Genomic DNA, 25,464 nt, shown 5'->3' on the forward strand with positions numbered 1-25,464 from the left:
TTTCTTTCTTTTTCAATTCTTTTCATCCCGGAACAGACGGATAGCATCTTGAAACGGCGTTACGATGGATGTTTTTCGGTGGAAATCGCATATCAACAGACTCTGCTCTTTTACAAATCAAATTAATTATTATGTATATGAAAAATCTATCCAAATATCCATTTAGTACTAGTTCATCATAAGTCTGCCTCCAGCGTCGTGTCATCGTGTTGACCTGTATGTACGAAAGGCCCGCCTACCTAGATGGCTCATCGATGTTGCCGCATTATCGCCACTCCACCTCTCCCATCGCTGAGCTGGCTAAGCTACCCCAACCATCGACCATGGTATCCTCCGCCCAGATAGACGATCTCGCAAATGCCATCGTCGCTCGATTTCTACGGACAAATGCCTACTCCGAGACTTTGCAAGCTTTTATTCGCGAGGCGGGTCTTCCCCCGGACGCGGGGCAGGCTTCTGGCGATAACACTCACAACTTGACGATCCAAAGCTTGCTGGAAGAAAAGAGGGCGTATGACCACAGTGTCAACTTTGAGCGACTTGGAAATGAAAGCGGAGAAATTTCCTTTTGGCAGCTTCCGGGTAAGATCGTTGTTGTTGACTCGTCGTGTCTGCATCGAGGCTTGGGCTAGTCTTCAGCCTTGCTTTTGTTACGAGGTGCCATCACCGTCTTCGTGTAGATTGATGCTGACATTAGATTAGCACCGTCCAAACCGACTATTATTTCTACCCCAACATCATCAAACCTACTGGCAGCGTCAGTAGAGTATTGGTATAGCCCTGGCCATGACCCTGCATCAGCACGGCCATGCATTTTTTCCACGGGTGCCGACAAGCAGATGCATGTGCTTGAGACTGTATCCCAAAATGAAGCCATCACTTCATTCTCGGGCCTGTCTGACTCGCCTGTACTCTCATTCGCGCCAATTCTCCGAGGCCGATACATTCTGATGACCAATATGTCGGGGCATCTGCTCCTCCAGCGAGGCGCGAGGATCTTGCAAAGCAGGAAAGACTACGCAAAGTACGCCGTCAAGGTCGTTGTACACGAGGAAGCGGACGATGCGGGTCTTGAAACGACCTTCTGGGTTGCTACCGCTGGTTGGGACGCGACTGTCTTGTTATACCGACTCACTATCTACCATGGGAGCCAGGTTCCAGCACCTATGCTTAATGCCCCCGTTGCACGCATCAAATTGACTACAAACCCGGAGTCTGTGCTATTTGTACGCCACGTCGACACGGGCGAGCTGCTACTCCTTGTTTCACGCCGCGACTCGAGTTCTATCTATTATTACAAGGTGGACACAAGCCTGGAGAATGGCCCATATCACACGGAAGGCGACAATGTTCCAAGCTCACCACCTGAATGTCGTCTCCTTGGGCAGCAGAACCTGGCGCCTCACTCTAATGCCTGGGTGGCTTTCTCACCGTCTCACATGGCTCTCAGCCCTCTCGACCCAGGTCTACTTGCTGTGGCGACATCCTCAGAACCACACATGAAGGTGATCATCGTGCGCCTACTTTTCCCGTCGACCGCTTCCTCCGATGAGTCCAATCCGTCTGCTTCGGATGCGGCCGTTACGCAAGCGTCACAGGCCATGGAAGCACTGGCCTTGCAGAACCGGGAAGACGCTGCGATCCTGATACAGGCGAATACATTTGCTCCTCAGACATCTTATTCGACGCCGCAGGTGGCTTGGCGGCCTGATGGGTCTGGTGTCTGGGTGAATGGGGATGATGGTGTGGTGAGAGGTATCGAGATTAAGACTGGGAACGTGGTTGCCATGTTGAAAGAAGGCCATGAACCCGGGTGTAAGGTGCGGACTATCTGGGCCGGATACGTTGATGTGCGCAACGACGGCAAAGATGTGAGGGAGGAATGGGTGATTAGTGGTGGATTTGATAAACGGTTGATTGTATGGAAAGTATGAGATTCAGATTCTAATAGCAAAATCATATGATACCATTGCTGGCTCATGGTACTCGTCGTCTGGATAATGAGTCCATCAAAGGCTTCTACTGTTTACGAGGTGTTGCCCTCCATCGATCAACTTGCTCGCCATTGAAAGACGAGAGAGCAGTAGATATATGAAGAGGGCAGGGTTTGTTCTTGGCACGTTGAAAAAATCCTTCAGCAGGCGCGCATAAAAAGAGCACGTTGCTGTACACACATATGCCGGGGGTAGATCGAAAGACCTGGGAAAAGGGGACTCGAAATCAAGATTCGAGGGTGGTGCATGGGCAAAAGAGCAATGACATGCAAAGCAAAGCCAAGCAATAGCATGCATCCACTGAAAATTGCAATGAGCAAAGGACAAAACGAAAGAAAGAAAGTGTCTCTCCCACTTGGGATCGACACTGCTGCGTGGATATCGAATTAAGCCTGTTGATTTCTGTGTATCAAACAACCCCAGATGGATATACCGCGTAAGGAATAAGCAGAAACCAGGCCTATTCGACTAAGACAGCGGCACTGTCTGATCTTGGTTCATCGCACATGACGTTTATGTTCTCCGGTTCCTTGCGCGTCCGAGATTTCCTCCTCCCATGATTTTTCTTTTCGATTCTGTCCACGTTTATGCGACCTCACGCTTGCCCTCCTTGCGCTCCTTCTGTTTCATTTGTTAGTTACCGTCTGACTGGTATTCGGTATGTGGCTGGTGTAGATGGGTTGTTGTTGTTGGTGGTGGTGGATATCAACGTACCAGGGCCTTGGCGGTGCCGTGCAGGGCGTGACGGTGGTTGCGGCGGAACTTGGGGTCAACACCATTGAGGGAGGGGTAACGGTTGGTCTTGGGCTTCTTGATACTGTATGATAGAACCAATGTCAGTGCTGGTCTGGAATATAGTCGTAGTGGTTCGATAGCCGTGAACGGATTGAGAAGGAGAGTCGAAAGCCATTGCTGAAGTCGAAGAAAGAGGCTCCAAGTTGTCCATCTTGTCACACCCAAATTCCACTCCAGCCTTTCCGCTCCAAACTCTCCTTCCCGGGCGGGATCGTTGTCGACTCGAGGGGCAAAATCATGATGCTGCAAGTATTGGACATGCGATAAGGGATACGCACCCGTTACGGTGAGCCTTCTGGCTGCGGTGGTGCTGGGACGCGTTCTTGGACTCTGTAAAGCGCACAGAATGTCAGTGGTCGGGCGAAAAGGAATTTCGAGAGATTTGGCGCTCGCCGAGAGAGACGCCGACGAACTCGGGGAACGTACTGGCCATCTTGACGGGTGTTGTCGATTAACGTGGACGGGATGGTGAAAGAGGAGGAGTGCTGTCGAAGTCGAGCCCAAGTGGATGGGTTCGGCTAGGGCTTTTTCCCTTTTGTGTGGGATTTCGCTTACCGCCGCAGGAGTGGTGCACGGACGCCATGTCCCCGTACCTGAGCTTTTACAATGTAGAGAATTGTCATACATTTATGGTTAGAATGGTTATTCTAGATCAATATTACCAGCAGAATAACCCCTTTAGCGCAATCGTACAATACAGTATAGGATATGCCCTTGTTCAGCATTCATGGTGACTCCGGTGATTTTCTCATCACGTGATCTTGAAATTAGCAAATACGTCACGTGACTGGAGTAGCGTATATACTCATCTCGATGAGGATCAATCGACAACCATCCTCTGACTACTCCAGGAGGTAATATATACATGTCCGGGGTGGATGAAATGAGACTATCTAATCCGCTCAGCGTCTTACAACCCATCATTTGAGTTTCCATTCCTCCAAATGACAACCCGGCTACCATAGAACGCAAGTTGTTCAATTACTTTACTTTAATATAGAGAAAAAGCTCAAAGACCGAGAGTATCGGAGCAAAAGATTGAGACTATTCAGAAATTTACATTTTCATATCTATAACAGTATCCGCTCGACTCTTGTCTAGCTCATGTTAGGTATGTAGTTGTCTGCCCGCAACTGTTGATGCTGGGTGGTCCGATCCACGTGACCTGAGCCGCTAGGGAACAACCGGCCGTCCGACTTCGACCTTTGCAACGCAACATTCAAGAGGGATACGTCCGGCCTTTGCATTCTCCCAACCATTGCAAAATGAACTCCTTCCGCTTCGCTCGCTCTGCCTTGAGGGCTCGTCCCTCCCTCTTCAGCGCCCCTGTCCAGCGCCGTGGATATGCCGAGGCCGTCAACGACAAGATCAAGCTGTCCCTGACTCTGCCTCACCAGGTGTGTTGAACCGATCTCGAGATCAATATCCCCTTAGCTTCATGGCTCCCAGACTGACTCTTGTGATCTCTCATAGACCATCTACCGCTCCACCGGCGTGTGCGTTTCCTTCTCTGTCGTGTCCGCCCTCGCCGCTCCCTGAAAAAATTACTGACGAACCTTGCGCGACTACAGTACCCAGGTCAACATCCCCGCTGCCTCCGGTGAGATGGGTGTCCTCGCCAACCACGTTCCCTCCATTGAGCAGCTGAAGCCCGGTATCGTTGAGATTGTTGAGGAGGGTGGTGCCACCAAGCAGTACTTCCGTACGTCCGACCTACCTCCGCCGACCGAATCAAGATGCAATGGAACGATGCAGCTAACAATTCCTTCCCAATGGCAGTGTCTGGCGGTTTCGCCGTTGTCCAGCCCGACTCCCAGCTGAGCATCAACGCCGTCGAGGGTTACCCCCTGGAAGACTTCAGCGCCGACGTATGTTCCGATCAACATTTACGATGATACCCCCGGGATTGATATCCATCTAACTTCTTCGTTACAGGCTATCCGCGCCCAGATTGCTGAGGCCCAGAAGATTGCCAGCGGCAGCGGCAGCGAGCAGGACATTGCCGAGGCCAAGATTGAGCTTGAGGTATGATGATGATGCTTGATGTTCCAATTTCGAATCGCCCTACTAACTTGCCTTTGAATAGGTTCTGGAGACCCTGCAGGCCCATGTCAAATAGATGTACATAACCACTTGATCGTTTCCCCCCTACCTTGAACGTGTAGAATTACAGCAATTCTCTTTTGTTGATCGCTCCTTCCGTTTTTGTGTTTCTTCGGTAGACGAAGGGTCCGCAGTGGCGCCTTCCGCGCTTGCCAACCCGACCTTCCCTTTCTCCTACTTTTACCTTTTACTACTCAAACTCCCCCTTCCCAGTTTTCTCTGCTACGCTCCATGCTCGATCATGAGTTCCATGAGGGCTCCTTTGGGAAGTATCGATACGCGCCTAACCATGACTGATACTCTTGCAAACGATCCGCTCGCCTTCTCATTCGCATCCATCGTCGCATTCGATAACGCGCTGCAGCCTGATGATCAGCCACTGGACTGCAAAGGAATCGCTGAAACCAAAATGAATAATCGAGTCCAGTTCGTGTCTGACACGTCTCATGAACCGACTTACGCTCGAGGCATCGGCAAGCCATATCCTCGACTAGAATTGGACGTCGCCATGGACAATTGTCACTCGCTGGATGGCTTCGCCGAACCTGTGAACCCACGAAATACACCGGCCACAACCAGCTGTTGTGAGAGCCCTGAAGATTCAGCTCGACCTGTTGAGCCCCGTGGGATGCGTACCAGCTCCGCGCCGCAAATTCAGTCTTTGGCTTTCGAATGGTTCGACGGAAAATCAGAGGGACACATGACATACGTTGACGACGATGCAGATAGCGGAATCAAAGCCCAGAGACGCCGATTCTCAGCCGATGATGAGCCCCGCGCCTCTTCTAGCATCATCCCTTCAAACGACATCGCTCAAACTACTCGCACAGGTTCCGCTGAGAAAATCGATGACAGCCATCTACATGTGCCTTGCGTGCGACCTTCTCCAAAGCCGCACCCAGCTCGTGCTGGCTATTCCGTCCCTATGGTGGAGCGAAAGGTTGACTACCTTGCTTCCACTTCACCTTCTCACCGCCAGTTCAAGCATTACAAGAAGTGGAGAGGCTCAAGTCGTGCTCTTGTCCACCGTGTCTCACCCTATCGTAGCCCGCCAAAGGTATCAAAGGTCCGACTTCTGGATGGACAACCTGATGTCCCGTCCTCATCTCTTTTGTCTTTGCCGGGCCATCAAGGAGATCCCGGAGGTCCGACAAGTGAGACCAATCCGAGCCAGGAGACTGTTGAACACAATGTCCCTATGAAAGTGAAGGATGTTGCCAATGGCCCGACAGACGTCAACGTTGGCACACCAAATGCCCGGGTTTCTGATCTTGTGGGACTCTCTCTTTCGATCTATCGGGTTCGGCATCCTGGACAACAGCCAGCTCTGAGTATGAACGGAAGTGCATTCCAAGTCGAAATGACCTCCACGCCATTTCCTTGCCCCACCACAGGCCATGAAGGAGAGGAGGTGGAGCATGCTGGGGATCGCCCAGAGTCTGAGGATTTGGTATTTCATACCTACCTGGTCTTGCCTGCCTTCGTTGCACGCATCCCTATGGCCACATTTTCCGTCGTGAAAAGGGCCAAGACCTCGCGGCTTGGTACAATTCTCCTCTACCTGGAAAAAATGTTCTGGTCCGTGGTCATTGCATTTTTCCTTGCCTTTTTGGCCAAGTTCGGCCGGCCGGGGCGCAGACCGGGAAGTGACCCTGGTGGCCTGGGACTGGACCCAAGGGCGCAAGTGCGTCACGCCGTTGAGCCAGTGACTTCTCCCGTGTCATGACAGGCCTAAGAAGTCTCTTCGACGATCTGAATGAGTGGCAGTTTTCCTTTATGAGCCGAGTATCGTTATTGTGACTGATTCTGCAACTGAGTTGCCGATTTGTATCACGAAGTCTGTCAAGCATCTTATCTGAACTTTTCATGCTTGTGTTTCATGAATCACGAGCTTATACTTTGTTTACAAGTTTTGGTACTCGGACTGTTGTATACATTATTATCGTTCGTGGAGGTGGGTACCAACTGCCATCGGTTCTGGCATCAACTTTTTCTGTCGCATTGTTCGATTCGTGTTATTTGAAAGTAATACCCATAATCAATTACTCACAATTATCAAACCCAAATCTCCTGTATCATGCTTTGTCGTAGCCCATCGATATTATTTCGGGGCTGCACATTTCCAAGCTTGCTATAGTCGATGATCATCTTTCTCTCTGCTAGATTTCCAGCAAGGTACCTCTTCATCTTTAGCCCCATGCTTTCTATTGGCCGACATTGAGTCAGCCTAATAGCCGAATGCAGTCTTGCCAACAAGGACCTAATCCAAGAGCACCATATTCAGCGGTAACCAACACATTGGAACTAACTCCTGGTAAGCGGAGATGGAAGCGACTCACTTCTCCATGACGGAATCAAAGGTTTACATAGCTTCAAAACATTACGCCGGAAGAATCAAAGTGAACCAGAATTAATTGGCTTTTATAACGTGCAGGGCTATGCTTGCTCTCACCGGAGAGAGTTTCTTCATGAGACGACCGTCATGACCTTTTCTATATCACAGCGGCTCAATCCTATTTGATACTTAGTTCGAGTCAAGCTCCAGTCCTGATTATTGAGCTCAGCAAACTGCATCTCAACCTGTCCATTACTCCAAAATTTGACCAAGATATCACAAGTCCACTCCGCACACTCCGGATCCTCAAGCGCTTCAATTCGAAAAATCTCTCGTACGTCGAGATTTCTCGAACAGATACTCTCCATCTTCTTTTGAGGATACGTCACTACTTCGCGATAGGACATTCCACGCTGCTGCATGGCTTGCGCCAAGCGGTACTCGTAAGATTGCGGATCGAATGACGGCGGTATAGCAGTGGCCATGGCTCTTTTTACATATGTCCGTGCCAAAATTAGGACGACGACCCACGCAGCGGTGACATATTCAGCAACCTGAAGGGGAAGATTCTCTCCCGCATTCTGTATGTTACGCCGGCTAAACACATCTTCCATGTATGACTTGGTAAGCCCAAAGAGCAGAAAGCTAATGAGTACTTTCATGCTAGTGATCGATATCAAAATTAGCTTTGCAGACCGGGCCTCAGTTCTCGGATGATGACTCAGTAAACATGCATGTACCCGAGTAACTCGACCACCTGGGCCCATATGGGTATGTCTTTGACAGCCCCGCCAGATGGACCGACAAACACAATGGTTCGGTCCCCAGGGACTTCGAGAGAGGATAGAGAACGATCCGCACGCATGCCTCGGCGAGTCGCCAATAGAATCTGCAGGGGCTCGAGGATGTCCTCGTCATTTCTGGCTGGAATATCATGGCCCAGACCCCCATAGGCAATCTCGATATCCGTTGCTAACTTTTCCACGGGAATGGCTTCTGGTGATCGCATTCTTGTAGAATTGGATCCTCTGATGCGACCGCAATGGAGAAATTGCTTGCTGCAAAAGAGAGACCTACATTCTCACGAATTTTCGTGACCTACCGAGGCTGGCCCCAAGCCCGAAACACGCTACGTAAAGAAGTGGCCCCTGGGGCCAAAATGAGGCCAATGCACGCGTTGGTCCAGCCGAATGGAACACAGCATAAGTATATCTAGACATTACCTATGGTGTACAGTATGACAATACTTTCAAACAGCAGGAAAAGAGCTCCCGGCTGATTCTAAGTCTAAACTTTCTGGCACGACAAATAGATTCTAGGATAAGAAAGGGAAATGATATTGAAGTCAACGTCCAAGAAGACCCGTCAACATGTTCGACTGAAAGGGAATAAAAGAAAAATGTCACATAAATTCGCTTGCTCCTCGTCAACAAAGTAAAACAAATATCCTACGTATCCAAGTCGGTCATTTCCATTGCCATCAAACATAGCCATCCGTACCCAAAGTGTAAATCGAGGCAAAGAACATCAAAAAAAAGAGGTATGAGAAAGAGGCCGTCATATCAACAAAACCAGAAACTCATTTTGTACAAGTCATCACAGAAAACAGCAACACAAAAAGGGAGATGAAGGGGGAACAAAAGGAGATAAGGGGCCAAGAAACTAGCCCATATTTACTCAAACTCCACGCCATGCTGTTGTCTCTCCTGTCTTGCCCGGGCTCGCTCTGCCCGCCGGCGCCGGCGGTTATTAGCGTATGACCCGCTGGCTTCGGTACCAGTCCATGTTCCGGGGGAAGTGACACTGCCCGCACCGTAGGGCATGCTCGAAGGTGCTGCGGGTGGGACAGGGGGTGGAGGTGGTATATGGCTGATTTGAGATTGGGAGGGGTGGAATGATGAGGGAGGCACACTCGCCGACGGTGCAGCAGTTGCCGCAGCGGCGGTAGCAGCAGCAACTTCTTGCTCTCGTCGAATTTGCTCGGCTTGCTGGCGCTCTAGCTCTTCAACACGCCGCCAGCGGTCATGGTCCCGACCCTCATCTCCGGAGAGGGAGCCAGCGCTGCTGCCACGACGGCGAGAATTTCTGCGCTCACGGCGCCGTGCTTCCCGTTGAGCTGCGGCTTCTTCTTCAGTCAGGCGGCGAAGAGTTACGTGTCGGCCGTCATTGTGCATCTTCACTTTGACTGATACTGGCGGGGACTCGACGTGGTCAGAGCGATGCCGGCTGTCGTCTCGGCGACGACTCCCGCTGTTGCGGCGATGGCTAGAGGCAGCACCCAGTGCGGCACCCGCAGCTGCACCAGCTGCAATTTCCTCTGCATGGTGGGGATGATGCGAGTGTGACCGCTCAGGTGAAGGGAAGTCACCAGACAACTCCTGGTGAATAGGAGGAATGGGAGGAATATCTGAAGGAGCAGCATGAGCAGCTCCCGTTGCCATGGGCTCGGGAGTGAGCATGGAGCTTCCAGAGGCGAGTCGCGGAGGAGGAGGCCGCGGCCGTGGAGTCAGATCAGTAGGTGTTAGGTCACTTTCGGTGTAAGGGCTTGGCCTTCGCCGTTGAGGATAAGGCCCGTTCCCAGATTCATGCCGTCGTCGTTTGCTATTTGCTCTTTGTAGAGCCTCATCTTCCTCTTCTCGACGGCGGATATCCTCCAACCGACGGCTCTCTTCGTCTGCCTTGTCCTTGTTGCGGCTGAAGATCCGTTTCACGGCCGCAAAAGCGCCAGCCCCGAGCAATGCATCCCTGACTCCATGGGAAGGACGGCGTTCCGGGTGCTCAGACAGATATGTGCTATTGTAATAGTATGAAGAGCCAGGGCTCTGAGGCCTGCTGGGAGGGCGACCAACCACTGGTGGGCGAGCAGGTTCTGGCCGGCCATCTTCCAGCCTGCTAAGAGAGTCTTCGGTATAGCTGTCAGTGCGTGAGTGAGCGGGCTTGTAGCGGCCCACCTCAGTATCCTCTTCGCGTTGGCGTCGGCGGTTCCACCACTTCTTTGCGAGCATACCAGCACCAGCCAATGCACCGATTTCAAGAATCTTTTTCCCCATCCGCCACCGCCATGATGGCGGGAAGACTCGTCAGAATATTTCTCATCCGAGTACGATGTCCGAGAATCTTCATATGCGACGCTTGTCGTACGGCTGCGAGCGCGCCGTTTGAACAAGGAAGCCAGTCCTGCGCCCACAGCCCCGCCGGCTAGAGCCTGGCCAAGGCCGCCGCCACCGCCTCCGTGGTGTTCTTCCACGACTGACGGACCTGTATATCTGCTGCCATGCTCACTTGCCATGTGGAACCCCTCATCATCGTAAAGATAAGATAGGATGAAGTAGACCACAAGGAGCGCAAACACTCCAACCGCGTAGAGAATGAAAAGGACTTTGGGAGAGCCATACAGCGTCAGACCCAGTGGTATTTGAACAATTCCCAGAAGGGCCAAAGCTCTACCAATCCACCGATGAATCTGAAAAGTCCAAGTGTTAGCATCTTCAAGACGTTGTATCTCACAAGCGGGACGTACCACAAGCTTCAACGGAACGTGATGTCGAACCCGTTTACTCTCTTTTTTATGCACAAACCAGCCCCACAGAACCTGGAAAATGACCATCACATAGATAGCCAGGCCAATTCCATGGTGTGGGTTGGTCAGGCTTCGCTTCGGGCCGACCGCAAACCAGCCCAGCACAAAAACGACTGTCGACAAGAGTAGCGTGAGTATCTGACACCAGGCGTGGATCTTGAATGCCCAGAATGGGTTCCATCGGGAATAGTATCGAATGATTAGGGTCGAAATGGGCACAAGACCCAAGAAAACAATTGTTGCAATAACGCCGTGCGCAATTATTATGGAATGATACCCGGTCATATCCTTGAACCGATTACCCATGCCTAAAGTGCGTTAGCGATTGATCCGAAATTCCCCGGCATACTTCCATCTAGACTCACCATTGTATCGCATTGTCTCGAAGTTCAAACCCATCAAGTTGGGCAGCAAAAAGGTGTCGCGCTGCGTGTCCCAGGTGCCATCTCCAACATGAAGGGTATTTGACGAGTATGTGCTGCTCCCAGGAGCCGTGAGCCCCGAGTCAGACATGACGACGATGGTCTTGACTGTGACGTGCGATCTCGATGCTCTGGAATGTCGGGGTTATCGAAGGAGAATTACCGAAGGAGATCTATTCAGATCCCCCGATCCGAAGAATGCACCATGCGACGGGACGGCAACTCAATTGAAATCGCAAATGACAGGAGCGCTTGCTGTACGGATCTTTGTATTATTGCAGTTGATGAAAAGGTTGAAATGGGGTCCTTCCCCGGAACAAGATAACACTGGATGTTGTCTAGCGGTGAGCGAAGGTCAGCGCGAGTTGAGAGGAAGAAGGAAGGGAGGAAGGGAGTCGCACAAAGTCAAGAAATTGAAATGTATCACCTTGAGAAAGATTGAAGATTGCAAACCTGGCTGAGAGTCACCGAATTGATGAGAATGACCAAGTGTCGTACAGGATCAACAACAAGCGGGCGAAGTGAGCGCTGTCAACTGTCTACCGCATTGGGTTTAGGGGGCCAACGCATAACCAGAGCAACGGGCAGAAACCGACTGACCGCCTTCCATTTCCAAAAGCCATCTGATAACATCACATGACCTGACCTGATCGACTCACTTCCTCCGGCTCGATTCGGCTTCCGAGAAACCTTGCTTATGCTTGTACGACCTCAACAAATTCGGTGTTAATAATACATTTAGAGGAGGGAGCCCCGTGTTGGGCAAAGCTCTTAATCATGGATCGTTCACAGCTGGAGATTTTCGTTCGGGCGCTGTCCCGGTAAGTAGCCTCGCTGAACGACGAAATGCGGGGGATAACTCGTTACTGATCAAATCATCACAGCCTGTTGGGATGGACATAGTAAGTTGCATGAACTCTAAATCTACCAGTCTCTCATGCTGGACGCTCTGCTGAAGAGGTGAACTATTGAGCTCACCGTTGAAAACAGTATGGCGAGTTGGTCATTGTCCTTTTTCCCTCTACCCATCTCAATGTGGCGCCGCAAGTCGACCTCAGGTGTCTCCATCGACTTTAACTTTATCAACCTACTCGGGTTCACCTGCTATAGTATATACACTGCGACCTTCCTCTACTCTCCAGTGGTTCGGTCCCAATATGCGGCCAGGCACCCTGCCGCTGCCGAGCCCACCGTTCGTTTTAATGATTTAGCCTTTGCGGCACTCGGGGTGATCATGTGCCTTGTTGCATATTCGATGTTTTGGCCTGGCCTCCTGGGGCTGCATACTCCTCGCCGCCAACGCGTGAGCTGGACTATGAGGGGCATGTTTAGTGGCTGCATATTAGCGCCCTTGTTGGTGAGCTGCATTGTGATGGCTCAAAGCCCCGACGGAGGGAATGACCCATTGTCGTGGGCTTGGATTGACGTGGTAAGTGACACATATAAGCCTCTGGATTGCCTGATCCTTAAAGTTATTTTTAAACCGCGGCGGAGTCTAATGCAAGGGCTACGCTCATTGTCTCTAGATCTACGTCTTTTCATACGACAAACTTGTCATTACGACGATCAAGTACGTCCCTCAGGCTTGGTTGAACTACCAGCGGCAGTCAACGACGGGATGGAACATTTGGACCATTATCCTGGATCTCATCGGCGGTATTTTGTCGCTGCTGCAGTTGGTCCTCGACTCCAGTCTGCAAAGTGATTGGAGTGGAATCACGGGAAATCCCGCGAAGCTACTACTCAGTAACATCACCATCTTCTTCGACCTTATCTTTATCGTTCAGCACTACATCTTGTACCGGAATGCCTCAGACCCCAAGGCACTGCCCGGACCTGATTCAACTACACCTTTACTAAACGAATCTAATCCCTAGGATTGGCCGGTTGACCAATTGGCCGACCGATCAATAAGGATCGAGAACAAGCGAAAGTGATATAGACGGGGAGGGGCTGGATTAGAGACATTATGTGGGGAGAAGCCCTATTTTTGTATATAGATGTCTTTCGGCATTCACAGTGCGTCCATATATATCATAAGAATCATCGGGATCAGAAAAGGACCATAGCTCTGAGACAACGGGGCCGGAAGTCTATCTGTGAACCCGACTGTTGGTTTTTCAGTTGTTATTCGCCTGTCTTGTCCTGTTTCGTCAGCTTCGTTGCTCGGCATTCGGAACATCTCGCTTCCCAATCGACTTCCTTCAGTCATCCGTTCCTCAGCTCCTTCCATCCCCAGCCCTATACCGAGACACTTCTGAGTCTACGCGGGACAGCAGTGCATGATACCAGCGCATGGCGATTTGAAATCACATCATCTGCACCGGCAGCTCGGTGTTAGGGCCAAAGACAACCCTCAGCCCTATCTCCGATACTAAGCTGGCTAACTGGCACGGCCCCCCAAGCCCCTCTCTATTCCCCCCTCCCCCTCCCTCCTTCTTCCCCCAATCTCTCTCTCTCTAGGACAGGCGCAAGTCCCTGTTGCTTTGTATGGCGCCACATGTGCGGCTCGGCACTGCACATCATCGTTAAGTTGTCGACACCGCTTCTCGCGTCTGGGAGCGGCCACCCCGCCCGTCTCAGTGGGATTGTCTGACAGCCCTCTGACTGGCTTGATGGTGGGCCAAGCACTAAGTCAATACGCTTAGGCCAATCATGGTTGCAGTAGTGCTTCTGACAGGGATCACGTCTCGGTTGTAATCGTCGGTGTCAGGCTTGTCGGGTCTGTCGGGTCTGTCGGGCACTAACCAAGCTGAGCGCGAATTTGTCTGACTCCTCCGTACGATCTGTACCTTATGTCTACTTTAGTTTATTCTTGTGGCTTTCCTTTTTCTTGTTTTCTTTTTCTGCCGGAAGCCATATTCCCCTTCCCCAGCTCGAATTCCAACGCGGACGTCGCACCCCTGCCTTGTTTCAGGAGGGATCGACGACGTAGCATGTGGTGTCTCGAATACGCTTGCCGTGCTCTTTGACTGTTTATCTCGGCAGCTGGACTGACCTCATACTACCTCAAATCGTAGCCGCACGATCGATGCTACCTTATGTTGCTGTTGCGTCCAGGCCCCCAGATAATTGCGTGTGCTAGGCTGAAATCGCTGGTCGCTACTGTTTAAACTATATCATGTTTCTTTTTTCGGCATTGATGGTTTGGTTCAGTCGAACTTCCATGTCGGAGTCGCCGTACGAGAGACTCGTGATACCCGGGGAGGGAGGTTAATAAAAGTTGGATATAGATGACGGTTCCATAGTTCGTAGCGGGGGAGGCAAAATCGTGGGCGGTTGGGTACTTTTGAACTCCACATGAGCATCATTGACAGCACACTGATTTCCGGTTTTGGTTACTGGAGGGTACCACCACACTGGCGGATTAATCATGTTCCTCAACTGTACTCTAAATAAATGGTTAGCACGGCATTGTGAACCAGCATTGTACTGTAGTGAATAATACGACACGCTGCGTACTTCATAGCTATCGAGTCATCATAATCATCGTCAATTCATGCAACTATCATTGTTTGGACTTGGGATACGACGTACATACAGTACTGTTCATTTTCTGAGCAGGCTCCGGATTGCACCTCCCGTTGTCTGGTAAGCACAATAACAGTGTCTCTCCAAGTAATAATGTGGCTTAGCTAGCGCTCACTGTCTGAGTCCGGTGGAGTCTGCGTACTTCCCTCTTCCAATCATGCGGCTCACTATCACTTCTGAAAAGAGTTCCACGACGCGCAGCATACCTTCCCCAGCTCGGCCCTTGGCGGAGATCCTCGGGGTTAAGCAGAGTCCCGTTGGTTCAACCCTCGTACAATCACCCAATCAGCGACAACCATACCACATCCATTTGCGGTAATTGATGGGTCATTCATCCCAACCTCCAATGTTGGAGAGACCTGGCCCAGGTCCCGACGCAGGCTACGAGTGTATTGTACTCTTGCCTAGGAGGTCATTCCAGTGATTCGACTGTACTTCGTACAGCCGGTCGAGTCCCAACCCCGGCCTCAGCCCTACTTGAGTTCTCCCACTGCCCAATAGGCGTACTGCCGTCACAGAAGAATCCATGTCTTTTCTTTCCCTTTTTTTTTTTTTTTTTTTTTTTTTCCCTTTTGGGCTCTACCACAGCTCTTACGTCGATCCTGAGTGACAAACCATGGCCGCCATGCCTCCCGGTCCTGGCATGAAGTCTGAATCATACTGAATCATTGGGGGATTTTTATTTTTATTTTTTACGATCGTTTTGGCCCTGTTCACTTCTGGAAACCAACATGTACCCTAAGCCATGGGGGCGGAACGCTACCAACTAACCTAACTGGTCCTGTCGACTAGCCTGCGTCTTGCTTTCTGTGTTGGCTAGTGGCTACTTGAACTTCAAGTGGACTCTTTTTATTTTCTTCTTGGTTCCCTTCACAAATTATCCACTCACCCACAGCTCGCATCTACATCCTAGTTGGTTCAATCCCCTCATGATTCAACGGCTCGAATGTGGATTTCTTTTTTATTTATTTCACCTTCTCCTATCCGAGTCAAACTGCTTGCAGATCATATTTTAAATTCCTAAATCTGCTGTTTGGAGCGCCTGGCTAGGCTTGACGCAAAAGCACTGCCTCCTCATCTGGCTCTTTATATACAGATCGGACTATCCGGTTCACGGAGTCATCAATTATCATCAACCTCAACCGGATTCCCCTCGTCAGCCTAAAATACGCCATTACCTCCTGAAGATTAGTCTTACCAGCCACGGTTCTAATCTCGACCTCCACTCGATACTTTGACACTCCCCCAACCGTCCCAAAGGGTTTGCGGAACGGCTGATTATTATAAATCTTACGGCTCCCCGGACACCGATTTACTTCACTTCCTCTACGATCCGAATTTATCCCATTCTACATCCTCACCATCCATCCTCAATCTTCCAGCATATGGCCTATCAGGTCTCATTTACTCAACAATCTAACGCTCTCATCTCCCCCACCTCTATTCCCCGCACCCCATAGTGGTTAATATGATGCACGCCAAATACTCCCCCACAAGCGCCTTGCTAGATTTTGACAGAGAGGTTCACACTCCCTCGATGGTTTCCGACGAGAGTTTGTTGATCAGCTCGGAACGTTTCTCACCCTTGCCCGACATGTCTGCCATGCGAGCTGCGCATTGGAGAGCTAAGGACATGGATGCCCCCGTGCCTGACAGCACGTGTGGCCCGTTGGGCCTGGCGGAGATCCCAGCCAGCTCGTCGACCACTGCAGCTGTGGTCCAACCGCCGCTGGGCTATGCGAAGGCCCCTCAGGACGTGAGGTCTTTCTTGGCACCAGAAACCTACTTATCAGACCGAGATTCGCCCGTCAGCGATGCCGTAGGATCTCTTTGCGCTTGGTCCAGTGCTTCCGGTACGGAAATGATGAGACCGTTGTCTACTTCATCCATTGACCCAGCTATCGCTTCCACCACGGCTTCGCCCTTCATGCAGCCCTACTATACGTATGGGTCTTCCCAATCATCGATGCAACCACCTATTCAAAGTGTCTCTGGTTATACTCCCCAGCAGATCGACAAATGGTGCATGGAGAGTGACCCAACCGGCGGGCTTTACCAGACAAACCCTCCTTACCCAGCAATCAGCCCCCTCGCCTTCCCTTCGACAGAACTACCTCAATCATGCTATCTAGCCTTCGCTGAAAACATGACCACCACCACCGAGCAACAATGGCTCTCTCCTCTCCCCGCAAGCTTCCCAACAGGCCCATCCTCCACCTCCTCCAACACAGCCCACACCCGCGATAGCAGCTTCCTCTCCCCATCTCTCGACTCTTGCTCCGGATTAAGCACCTCCCCAGCACCCACCATCCTCTCCGACTTTGAACCCTCCTCTTCCCACCAACCATCCACCACCCCCTTCCCCGCCACCGACCTCTCCCGCTATGGCATCCCCGCCGGCGATGGGGTCTGGAGATGCGCCCACCCAGGCTGTACTTCGCAGGCCCTCTTCCGACGAGGCTGTGATCTGCGCAAGCACTTCAATCGCCACCGCAAGCATCTGTTCTGCCGGCACGAGGGTTGCGCGCAGTCCAAGCAGGGCGGGTTCTCGAGTAAGAAGGACCGTGCTCGCCATGAGGCGAAGCATAACCCGGGCATTGTTTGTGAATGGGACGGGTGCGGGCGGGTCTTCAGCCGGGTGGATAATATGAAAGATCATGTGCGGCGGATTCATCGGCGTGGGGGAAGTCGCTGATAAGTGACTGATGGTCCCCTTACAAGAGTTATGTGTTACGTTGAATTTGGATTATGATTTCCTTTTTTGGTTTTTTTTTTCTTGGGAAGAGCGTTCAACTACTCTGAATCTTTTTCTTTGGTTTGGAATTTGGGTCTGTGTCCTTCTTTTGTTTTGGGGTTTCTATTTTGATCTGTATCAGTAAATACATGCGGGCTAGCGGGACTCGGTGAATTGGCGAACCTGAATTTCATGTTCTTGGGGATTTTGGGGAGATATTATTGGGATTAGACGGGGTGTTTTTCTTTTTCTTTTACTGGATTTTGACAAAATTGATGAGAAAAGACCGACCAAAAAAGGCACCATGGAGGGATTGGTTTCTTGCCTTCTATGACTGTCATTGATACACAAGACATTTTGTCAGCTATGAGATCATCCAAGAAATTGCGCTGCATTTTCCTTATTTTTTATTCTTCTAATTCTTTTTCCTTGGTTCAGTATCGTTGATTTCCGTCCCGATTACCTTACTTTCATTTTGTACTTTATCTAGGCGATCAACCCAAACGAGTCATTTTGACTCACACTGACCAACCTAGACTTTCGACAATCCAATTCACCATTTGCAGACGGCCAGTCCACAAGCACCATACAGTAGAATCTCCCTTTCGCAACTGATCATCATAGGATGAATCGATAATTATAGTAGTCACAATAACCAATCGAACCAACCCAATACCACCCCGCACTCCAACCCTCCAAGCCCAATTTTCAACACGTCACACCCCTTTGCCCTGCTAACAGGTATATTCATGTATTCATGTATCCTCCCATTGTGACGTAGCAAGCAATATTGAATATCGAACGAACAACACAGTAGAAATAGCCCCTTCCCTTCGCATGTCCCACGTTAAACCCCGCCCACCACCGCACTATTTTTAAGCTACACACGCGCTTCCCCGCCGTCGCCGCAACTCTGCCCGCTTTGGGTATCCCATTCGTATGGTGCAGAACTGTATCTTATCATGAAAGTGCAGTTCCTTCCACATTGGCACATCCAGTACACTCACTCCAACCATACAAATCCCAGTACCATATCATCCATTAACAAGAAAACTCCACCAGTGAAGCTTTACCCCCCCCTCTCTCACACCGCACGGAAATACTGTGCCGCCAAGTTCAGCCGCAGCTCCCAGCTCCCAGCGTCAGCTCCGGATCTGGTAATTACAATACGACCCCCACCATGGATCGACACCCAACCAAGCCGAGCCTCCATACCTTGGCGTTGGGCGTGGCGCGATTCCCTGGCGCACCATATCTCCCGATCGGTCACTAGCGTGTAATTCCAATATGTAATTGTACTACGCCCAGTGGACTAGCGGTACGATAGTGATGCAGCAAATTGCACAGATTCGACCTGAACGATAGCCTATTGCGGCCTAGGCCAGGACAGACCCTGACAAGTTCCTTGTATCGCTATCCTTGTCTCGACCCTCGACTCTCTACTGTACAGTATTCGAGTGCGGTACCTGGGCCATCGGGGGTTGACGAGCTGATCGGTTCATGGCCCGTGGTTCGGTTTTTTGGCCCCCATTGCCTTGATTTGGCGGGTTGTATCGACTGTTCGTGGGCTTTCCCAGGCGCGCTGGTTCTCTTACTGTACTCCGTACTGCAGTCTGCACTGTGGGTGAACGGTAAAAAGGTATGAAATGGGCTTAGCTGAGCAGAAGTCCCTAACCTAGCGCGCCGTGAAACATGTGCACACTCGACTGCTTAACCAAGATGCCGGGAAAAGAACGTGAGAGTGAAACCCAGCGGCAGCGAATATTCGACGCAACATTCGCCGATATCTGCCCGTGTGGCTCTAAACTTGTTCGGGTATAGAGTGCGAGAGGCTGAGTGTACAACTCTATTTTGTTCATGACCTTTTTCCTCTTCAGTTAACGATTCCGGAGACAAGTTACAAGTTACTATAGAATGGACGTTTTCGGTCCCCGACTTTTCGTTGGTGTCTGAGACTGGGTCGCACTGGGTCGCACCGTTTGTTCTTGTCTGGATGGCATTGCTTGGCTATGTTGGTGTATGGTTTGACACCATCGTCACGAGATCTGGAACTATGCGTGTACTAATTGTGGAAACTTCTGCGAGCTTGAGCTGATTCTGACAGTTTCTGCTATCCTTCATCTTTAAATTTTAGTCTTTCGGAGGCTGAAGAGCGCTTCTTGGTACTGTACCGGGTCTGGTTGAACGGACTAGCGTTTAACCACCATTTTTCATTTCCAGTGCATTTGGGGGTCCTGTCTGCTACATTCCTATAACTACTGCCCCCATTCCCGGTCCCAGTCCAAGTCCCGTCGCCCGCAAGGCAGAATCGCTTTCCCCCCCCCTCCCCCCCCCCCCTCTTCTTCGGGCGTCATTCCAATAACACCCGCCACATGGATATCAACATTAACACTCCTAGAATAGTTCCCCATCAATCGGAGTCTACTCTTCACATCTTCGAGAAAAAGAAACAACGTGAAACACTCCACCAACGCCTTCCGCTTTCCTTTCTCTCTAGTCCCGGTTTCACAACTGCGGCTCTGTTGGTTCTAATAATAAACCACTGCGTGGGATCGACAGCGTCTCGTTCGCAGTCGCACAGGTCTCATCCCTGTCTACCCACATGGGTTGCTGTGTAACCATGCGATGCGCGTTCGAGTCGAGGTACTGTACTGTACTCGACAGCAAAGGTGGACAATGTCTGCGGCGCACGTCATGATCGGTCTCTGACACAATGGAACCGCGCATGAAAGAGCCCCACGGGAACCTTCCGGCTGAGGTCGAGGCTATACTCGTCTTAGTCATGCGTGTTTCATGTTTTGTATTGTTCGCCGTGGGATGTTGTTGGCGCTGCGCAAGTGTTTCGTATGCTGTGCAACGGAAGAAAGAAGAATTGATGCTCGACCGGACGAAGCATGGCGTACTAGGTTGGACCTGGCTTTGAATGCATGGGGTCGTAGTATCAAGGTGCTCGTGGGGATCTCCTTGTCGAGGTTGTATCTGCCTTGGGTGGGATTTGGTTTCATCGAAGAAGCTGGTAGATATTTCAAGGTAAGGGTCAAGCCGCTATTACGAAGACCAATCTCATCAGTATCAGGATGAGGTGCACCTTGGTAAGTTCCAAGGGCGGTGATGATGGTAGGAAAGGTTTGAGTCGAGGGTTCAATGGATACCGGCTATCTTGAAGAATCCCGATACTATGCTTCGTGGATGCCATGCTATGTGTCTGTCCATCGATGGGACCTGAGACTTTCTGGGAGTATTACTGCCAGACTGCTCATTGATACGTATATAATAGCATTGCCATTAAATTTTGAACCACTAACACCGCGCTTAGTACCTGACCGAGCACGAAAGGAAGAAGGTAAGTTGCGAACGAACCCAAGAAACGAATATTCGGAGTCAGGTCCACACACAGCAGCACTTCCTGTTTCCCGCCTACCCCAAGCCAGACTCATTGCCAAATACGAGAAGAAATAGAAGAACAAGAGGGAAGCTCCTTCAAACTGACAGCTATGCTGAACGATCCTCGCAAACAAGAAGGTAAGGAAAGAAGATCAAAAGCTAAGAGGATGGGAAATGAAAGAGAAATAAATCGTTTGATATAGTAAAACGAGTGGACCTTTAGAAGAGAAGGTTCTCAAACTACGCAGCTATGCGATAGTTTGAATAGAAACGGTTTGATAAGACAGATAGAAACGAATGGCCCGTGTATCATCATGCTTCTAACAGGTTGACATGTGGTATCATCGAATGAAGAGAGGAAAAAAAAAGAAACAGAGAGTAGAAAACTGTGCTGCGCTGGAAGAGAAGCATGTCGAACAGGAAGAGCAATGTGAGTCCAAAGTAGAACCCGAAGAAGGTATCAGAGATGGAAATTCGTAACGCGTTAATATCGGTGTCTTGGTCGAGTCCAGAGATTTGGAGAAAGGGAAGGAGATGTGGTGGGGATAGAGGTGACGCAGCGTGGACGGTCGGGACGGCCATAGAGACCACTCAATGCATGTCATATGCTCCGGCCGGGGGCCATGCTTCCAGACGTGTAGATTAGGGACTACCCCCAAAGCCCAGGAGCAGAGTTAGTTTATCAAGCGAAATTTGACCTTCGTCGTCGTCCTCGTGTGCTCCCAACTGGGCGTTGTGCGAGAACTTGACGGAGGATAGGGTCGTCTTTACTTTTATCAACGTGGTGGACACGGACATGTCTGTCCCAGCCGCAAGATTAGTTGATCGGTCTTCAAGCGCGACACTTTCTAGAAGTAGGTTCAACTCACCGTTGAAGATTGTCTGGCCGAGGATACTTATGCTGTTGATCGGGACAGAAAGGACATACATAACCCGGCGAGTTATGCACCAGGCCATGCCGCATCATCTCATTCTTGCGTTTAAACCCCTTCCCACCTAATCCACGAGAACACCCTTCCACGGGACAGAAATGTGGCCGGTCTTGCGAGTGCACATTCGCGTGAGAGCTGCTCATTGTGAATTTACAGTCAGGGGCCATTGCCATTGGATATTTGGCTTTTAGACTGGGTACAGTCATGGATGGTTCTACTTACTTGAGCAAATACTGTGTCTGAAATGGTGCTGCTGTACACCCGGGATGTGTGCATTTATAGCTGCCCGTCGCTCCAGTCCCATTCAACGGCGCAGTCGAGCTCAATGCGGCTCGTTCACTGGACCCTGGGGTGGAGACAACCGGCTCTGTCGGTGTGGGATAACTGGTGAGGGGGCTCTTGCCAGTCATGGGGGACGTGTCGTAGGGTGAGGATGCGGGGTGCGGGGTGTCGACTGCAGGCTGAGGTGGAGGGGGTGGTGGTGGGGGAGGACCACGCCAGAATGCAGAGGAGGGTTGAGATGCGGGAGAGGGATTGTTGGAGTGCTCCTTGGCGCTGATAGGGGAGAGATGTGAGAAAGGACTGGGCGGGATATGTGATGACAGGAATTGTCGAGGAAGTTGACGGTCATGCGGGGAATCTGTCGAGGTCGCAGACCCCGGACAGGACGAGTAGGGATATGGTGGATGTATGGCATTGAGTCGAGTGGGTGGGAACTCGCTGGGTGAGAACCCACCGAGGGCAGATTGGATGGAAGGGAGGGTTTTGGTGTTGGGGTGACAACTGGCCGAGTCTGGAGATGTGCCGGCGGTGGAGGGTGGAGGCGAGAGGGATTGGAGGAGAGATGGTAAAGAGACGCGATGGCCTAGCTCGGGAGATCGTTTGAGCAGGTCCGGCGAGGGCCGTACGGGAGGGAATTCCGTGATGGACTGTAGACGCGGACGCTGTCGCGGTGAGACAAACTCACTTTTGAAATCGGATGGCGGCGCAGGCGGAGGTAGCACCGGGGGTAACGGTTTGGTTTGCGGGGATAACGAGGTCTGGCAGTCTTTTTTCTCGTCGACTTGCAATTTCGGTACTCCTTGCTCCACCATAGACTTGAACTTGGCCTCTTCCTCAGCAGATCCCGGTCCAGCAATCGGTCTCGATATGGCGGTTGGCGCTGGCGGTGCTGATACAGGCGTTGAAATTGGCGCGTCGTCCACGTCCATTTTACTACCACTATCACCACCACCACCACCATCCTCTCTTCCTCCTCCGACTTTATCCCAGCCCCCACGATTAATCCCTTCCTTCTCGCCCGGTCCCTCCTCCTTGCCTGACGACACAGGCGGGACTCTCCAATTTACGGGAAACCGATCCTGCTTGGTCGACCAGTCCGAGTACGGAAAGTCACGAGCATGCGCCGCAACCTCCGGACATTCTGGCCCTAAATAGCTCATCAGTACCGAGTCGCCGTGACGCGTTTGGGTCTGGGTTTCCGGTAGGTGCGGCTTACGGGAACGGTCGAGCGTTCCCTTGGGGTCTCCGTCCGTGGCTTTGGCGTGAGCCCTGTCGTTCACGGTCACGAACGGGGGTGGAGGAGGGTCGTCCAGCCCATACTTGGGCTTGGCCGGCTTGGGCGGCGGGGACCGCCCCATGGCGTCGTCCGAGTCATAGATGTCGGACGTCATGGCGAGTGGAGGGATGCATAGAGCAAGCCCGGTCGCCTCTGAGAAGCTTGGGAGGTTGCTATTGAGGCCGACTCGTGGCGGTGATATAGAGCAGGTCGACTGGTGTACACCATCAGCGGTGAGATGTTAGAATGACGAGAGGAGTCCGGTCGAGTTTCCTGTCTGGGGAGGTTAGCCCGAGGGTGTTGCTGATTTGGTGCCAGCGACGAGATAGAACGATGGAAAAAGGGGAAAATATCACGATTGGAAGCAATCTGAGTAAGAGCAGACGGGGTTGGGACGCAAGGTCGACCAAGGTTGACCAAGATTGAGGCTCTGCGCGGGCTCGGGATCTAACCCAGGCGGACACGACAAAACGGACCCCAAACGAGGGCTCTCCACCGACACTAGTGTGAACAGGCCAAGGGATGCTATCTGGTTCCGGATCGGGACCTGAATCTGGTTTGACCTCCTCGGGAAGGGGAAAGAATACCAAAGGAAGCACAAAACATTTGGTTGGGAGGAGGGGGAAAAGGAAGTGCAGGGGGAAGAGCAACGAGGAGAACTTACCCTTTGGGGGGTGGTCCGGGAAGAGGGGGAGACACGAGGAAGACGGGAACGGGTTGGGTGAGGCTCAACTCCACCAACAGATCCACGCCATTCGAAATGATATCACCACGAAGGGATGAGCAGAAGAAGAGAGGGAGCGGGAGAGAGAGAGAAAGCCTAAAGGGCAGGAGCATAAAGAGGCTCTCAACCCGTCGGAAGGAGGAGGGGGGGAAAGACAAAAATATGAGCTAAGCGCGTTCGGGAGGAGGAGGAGCGCAGTAGCAGCAGCAGCAGTTGAGCACGGGCCGATGAGGATGCGGCGAGAAAAGCGCCAGCAAAGCCGCAAACTTCTGCAAGCCACAGAGAATCGGGGAATCGGTCGAATTCCAAAAAAAAAAAAAAAAAAGAGATGAGGATCACTCCCAAAAACGGTCTGGAAGGATGAATGGGGAAAAATAGGATGAGCGGCCAAAGGGGAAACAGAGGAAATTAAAAAAAATAAAAGAGAGAGAGCGAGAGAGCGAGGCCGAAAGAATAATACTGTAATAATGGATAATGGCGGACGAGGAGCAGAAGAATGAGGCTCTGAGTGGGCCTGGTTCCGAGGCTCTCTTTTTTCTGTCGTTTGATGTATTCCCCGCAGCAAGAAACGGAACCTGTCACTGGAAGAAGAATAATCGTGGGTATTCTTCCTCTTCCTGGAGAACCAGTTCTGCTCGACTGGTCGACTGGATAATCGAGATCCGATTGTATGTTTCCAGGGAGAAGAGTAATCAGGGAGGCATAAGTACTACTGGACTCGAGACTAGAACCTACACTGCGCTCGCCTTTACGTCCGTTTGCCTGGTCTTATTTTTTTTATAGAGTTTTATCGATCAGTAGTACTCATCGATCCAACACAGCCTCAAGGGAGACACTTTCTACCAAGAACCACACCTCCTCTCGATCGCGGGCTATCGTCACCCTCCCTCGTCATCCTCGATCCGCTCCCCAGTTCCCACAGACTCGAAGCCCGACCCCGACACCGCCAATTCCCACCGCGAGACTCTCCTGACCACTGGCAGATGATCGTAAATACGTTAATCTATCGGAGGATTTGGGAGAATGGGGCTGGTCGCACGCTCAACTCTGTTTCCCAACTCTGTTAGTTCCACTTTGTGATCTTTCTCCTCCACTCTCCTTCTTCTCTAGGCTACACCATTTGTTTCTTGCCCTTTTTTTTTTTTCCTCTCTCTGTCTCTCTTGCTTTCGCCTTTGTGCGTACGGCCGAATACAATTACAACTTCGGAGTCATCAACCGGGGTCATTGGGGCCGATGAGTGGACACAACCGTTGCTGATTCTCCACTTCCTGTCAAAGACAGGCCAAGTTGCCAACCCCCCCTTTTTTCCCTCTCCCAGTTTCTCATGTTTCTCATGGGTTTCCAGATGCTTGGCCCATCTAATCATTACAT

The 25,464-nt window shown here is 51.2% G+C and overlaps 9 protein-coding genes across 9 annotated transcripts; 5 read left to right on the plus strand and 4 right to left on the minus strand.

Annotated features, from left to right (window-relative positions):
- Positions 1-323: 323 nt before the first annotated feature.
- Positions 324-1,934, plus strand: N7458_008344 (uncharacterized protein; the record flags this gene model as incomplete). The annotated part of the gene is made up of 2 exons (XM_056911726.1): positions 324-582; positions 703-1,934. The coding sequence occupies 2 exons, from the start codon at positions 324-326 to the stop codon at positions 1,932-1,934; spliced, it is 1,491 nt and encodes a 496-aa protein (XP_056764552.1).
- A 593-nt stretch (positions 1,935-2,527) lies between these two features.
- N7458_008345 (60S ribosomal protein eL29) lies at positions 2,528-3,372 on the minus strand (the record flags this gene model as incomplete). Its single annotated transcript, XM_056911727.1, has 3 exons — positions 2,528-2,615; positions 2,709-3,274; positions 3,345-3,372. 3 exons carry the CDS (start codon positions 3,370-3,372, stop codon positions 2,580-2,582), a joined length of 630 nt encoding a protein of 209 aa, XP_056764553.1. The 3' UTR covers positions 2,528-2,579.
- Positions 3,373-4,054: 682 nt separating this feature from the next.
- On the plus strand, positions 4,055-4,908 carry N7458_008346 (F1F0 ATP synthase subunit delta; the record flags this gene model as incomplete). Its single annotated transcript, XM_056911728.1, has 6 exons — positions 4,055-4,186; positions 4,263-4,285; positions 4,361-4,491; positions 4,569-4,657; positions 4,725-4,814; positions 4,876-4,908. The coding sequence occupies 6 exons, from the start codon at positions 4,055-4,057 to the stop codon at positions 4,906-4,908; spliced, it is 498 nt and encodes a 165-aa protein (XP_056764554.1).
- A 225-nt stretch (positions 4,909-5,133) lies between these two features.
- N7458_008347 (uncharacterized protein) lies at positions 5,134-6,618 on the plus strand (the record flags this gene model as incomplete). The annotated part of the gene is made up of 1 exon (XM_056911729.1): positions 5,134-6,618. One exon carries the CDS (start codon positions 5,134-5,136, stop codon positions 6,616-6,618), a length of 1,485 nt encoding a protein of 494 aa, XP_056764555.1.
- Positions 6,619-7,358: 740 nt separating this feature from the next.
- On the minus strand, positions 7,359-8,236 carry N7458_008348 (uncharacterized protein; the record flags this gene model as incomplete). The annotated part of the gene is made up of 2 exons (XM_056911730.1): positions 7,359-7,890; positions 7,968-8,236. 2 exons carry the CDS (start codon positions 8,234-8,236, stop codon positions 7,359-7,361), a joined length of 801 nt encoding a protein of 266 aa, XP_056764556.1.
- A 664-nt stretch (positions 8,237-8,900) lies between these two features.
- N7458_008349 (uncharacterized protein) lies at positions 8,901-11,320 on the minus strand (the record flags this gene model as incomplete). The annotated part of the gene is given in 4 exon segments (XM_056911731.1): positions 8,901-10,220; positions 10,235-10,690; positions 10,748-11,115; positions 11,173-11,320. 4 exon segments carry the CDS (start codon positions 11,318-11,320, stop codon positions 8,901-8,903), a joined length of 2,292 nt encoding a protein of 763 aa, XP_056764557.1.
- Positions 11,321-12,006: 686 nt separating this feature from the next.
- Positions 12,007-13,106, plus strand: N7458_008350 (putative L-cystine transporter; the record flags this gene model as incomplete). The annotated part of the gene is made up of 4 exons (XM_056911732.1): positions 12,007-12,050; positions 12,114-12,131; positions 12,220-12,658; positions 12,756-13,106. The coding sequence occupies 4 exons, from the start codon at positions 12,007-12,009 to the stop codon at positions 13,104-13,106; spliced, it is 852 nt and encodes a 283-aa protein (XP_056764558.1).
- Positions 13,107-16,228: 3,122 nt separating this feature from the next.
- On the plus strand, positions 16,229-17,455 carry N7458_008351 (putative C2H2 transcription factor; the record flags this gene model as incomplete). Its single annotated transcript, XM_056911733.1, has 1 exon — positions 16,229-17,455. The coding sequence occupies one exon, from the start codon at positions 16,229-16,231 to the stop codon at positions 17,453-17,455; it is 1,227 nt and encodes a 408-aa protein (XP_056764559.1).
- Positions 17,456-21,520: 4,065 nt separating this feature from the next.
- Positions 21,521-23,483, minus strand: N7458_008352 (uncharacterized protein; the record flags this gene model as incomplete). Its single annotated transcript, XM_056911734.1, has 3 exons — positions 21,521-21,760; positions 21,807-21,945; positions 22,033-23,483. 3 exons carry the CDS (start codon positions 23,481-23,483, stop codon positions 21,521-21,523), a joined length of 1,830 nt encoding a protein of 609 aa, XP_056764560.1.
- Positions 23,484-25,464: the final 1,981 nt, after the last annotated feature.

The sequence above is a fragment of the Penicillium daleae genome, assembly GCF_028827525.1.
Source record: "Penicillium daleae strain IBT 16125 chromosome Unknown utg000007l_segment0_segment0, whole genome shotgun sequence".
NCBI lineage: Eukaryota > Fungi > Ascomycota > Eurotiomycetes > Eurotiales > Aspergillaceae > Penicillium > Penicillium daleae.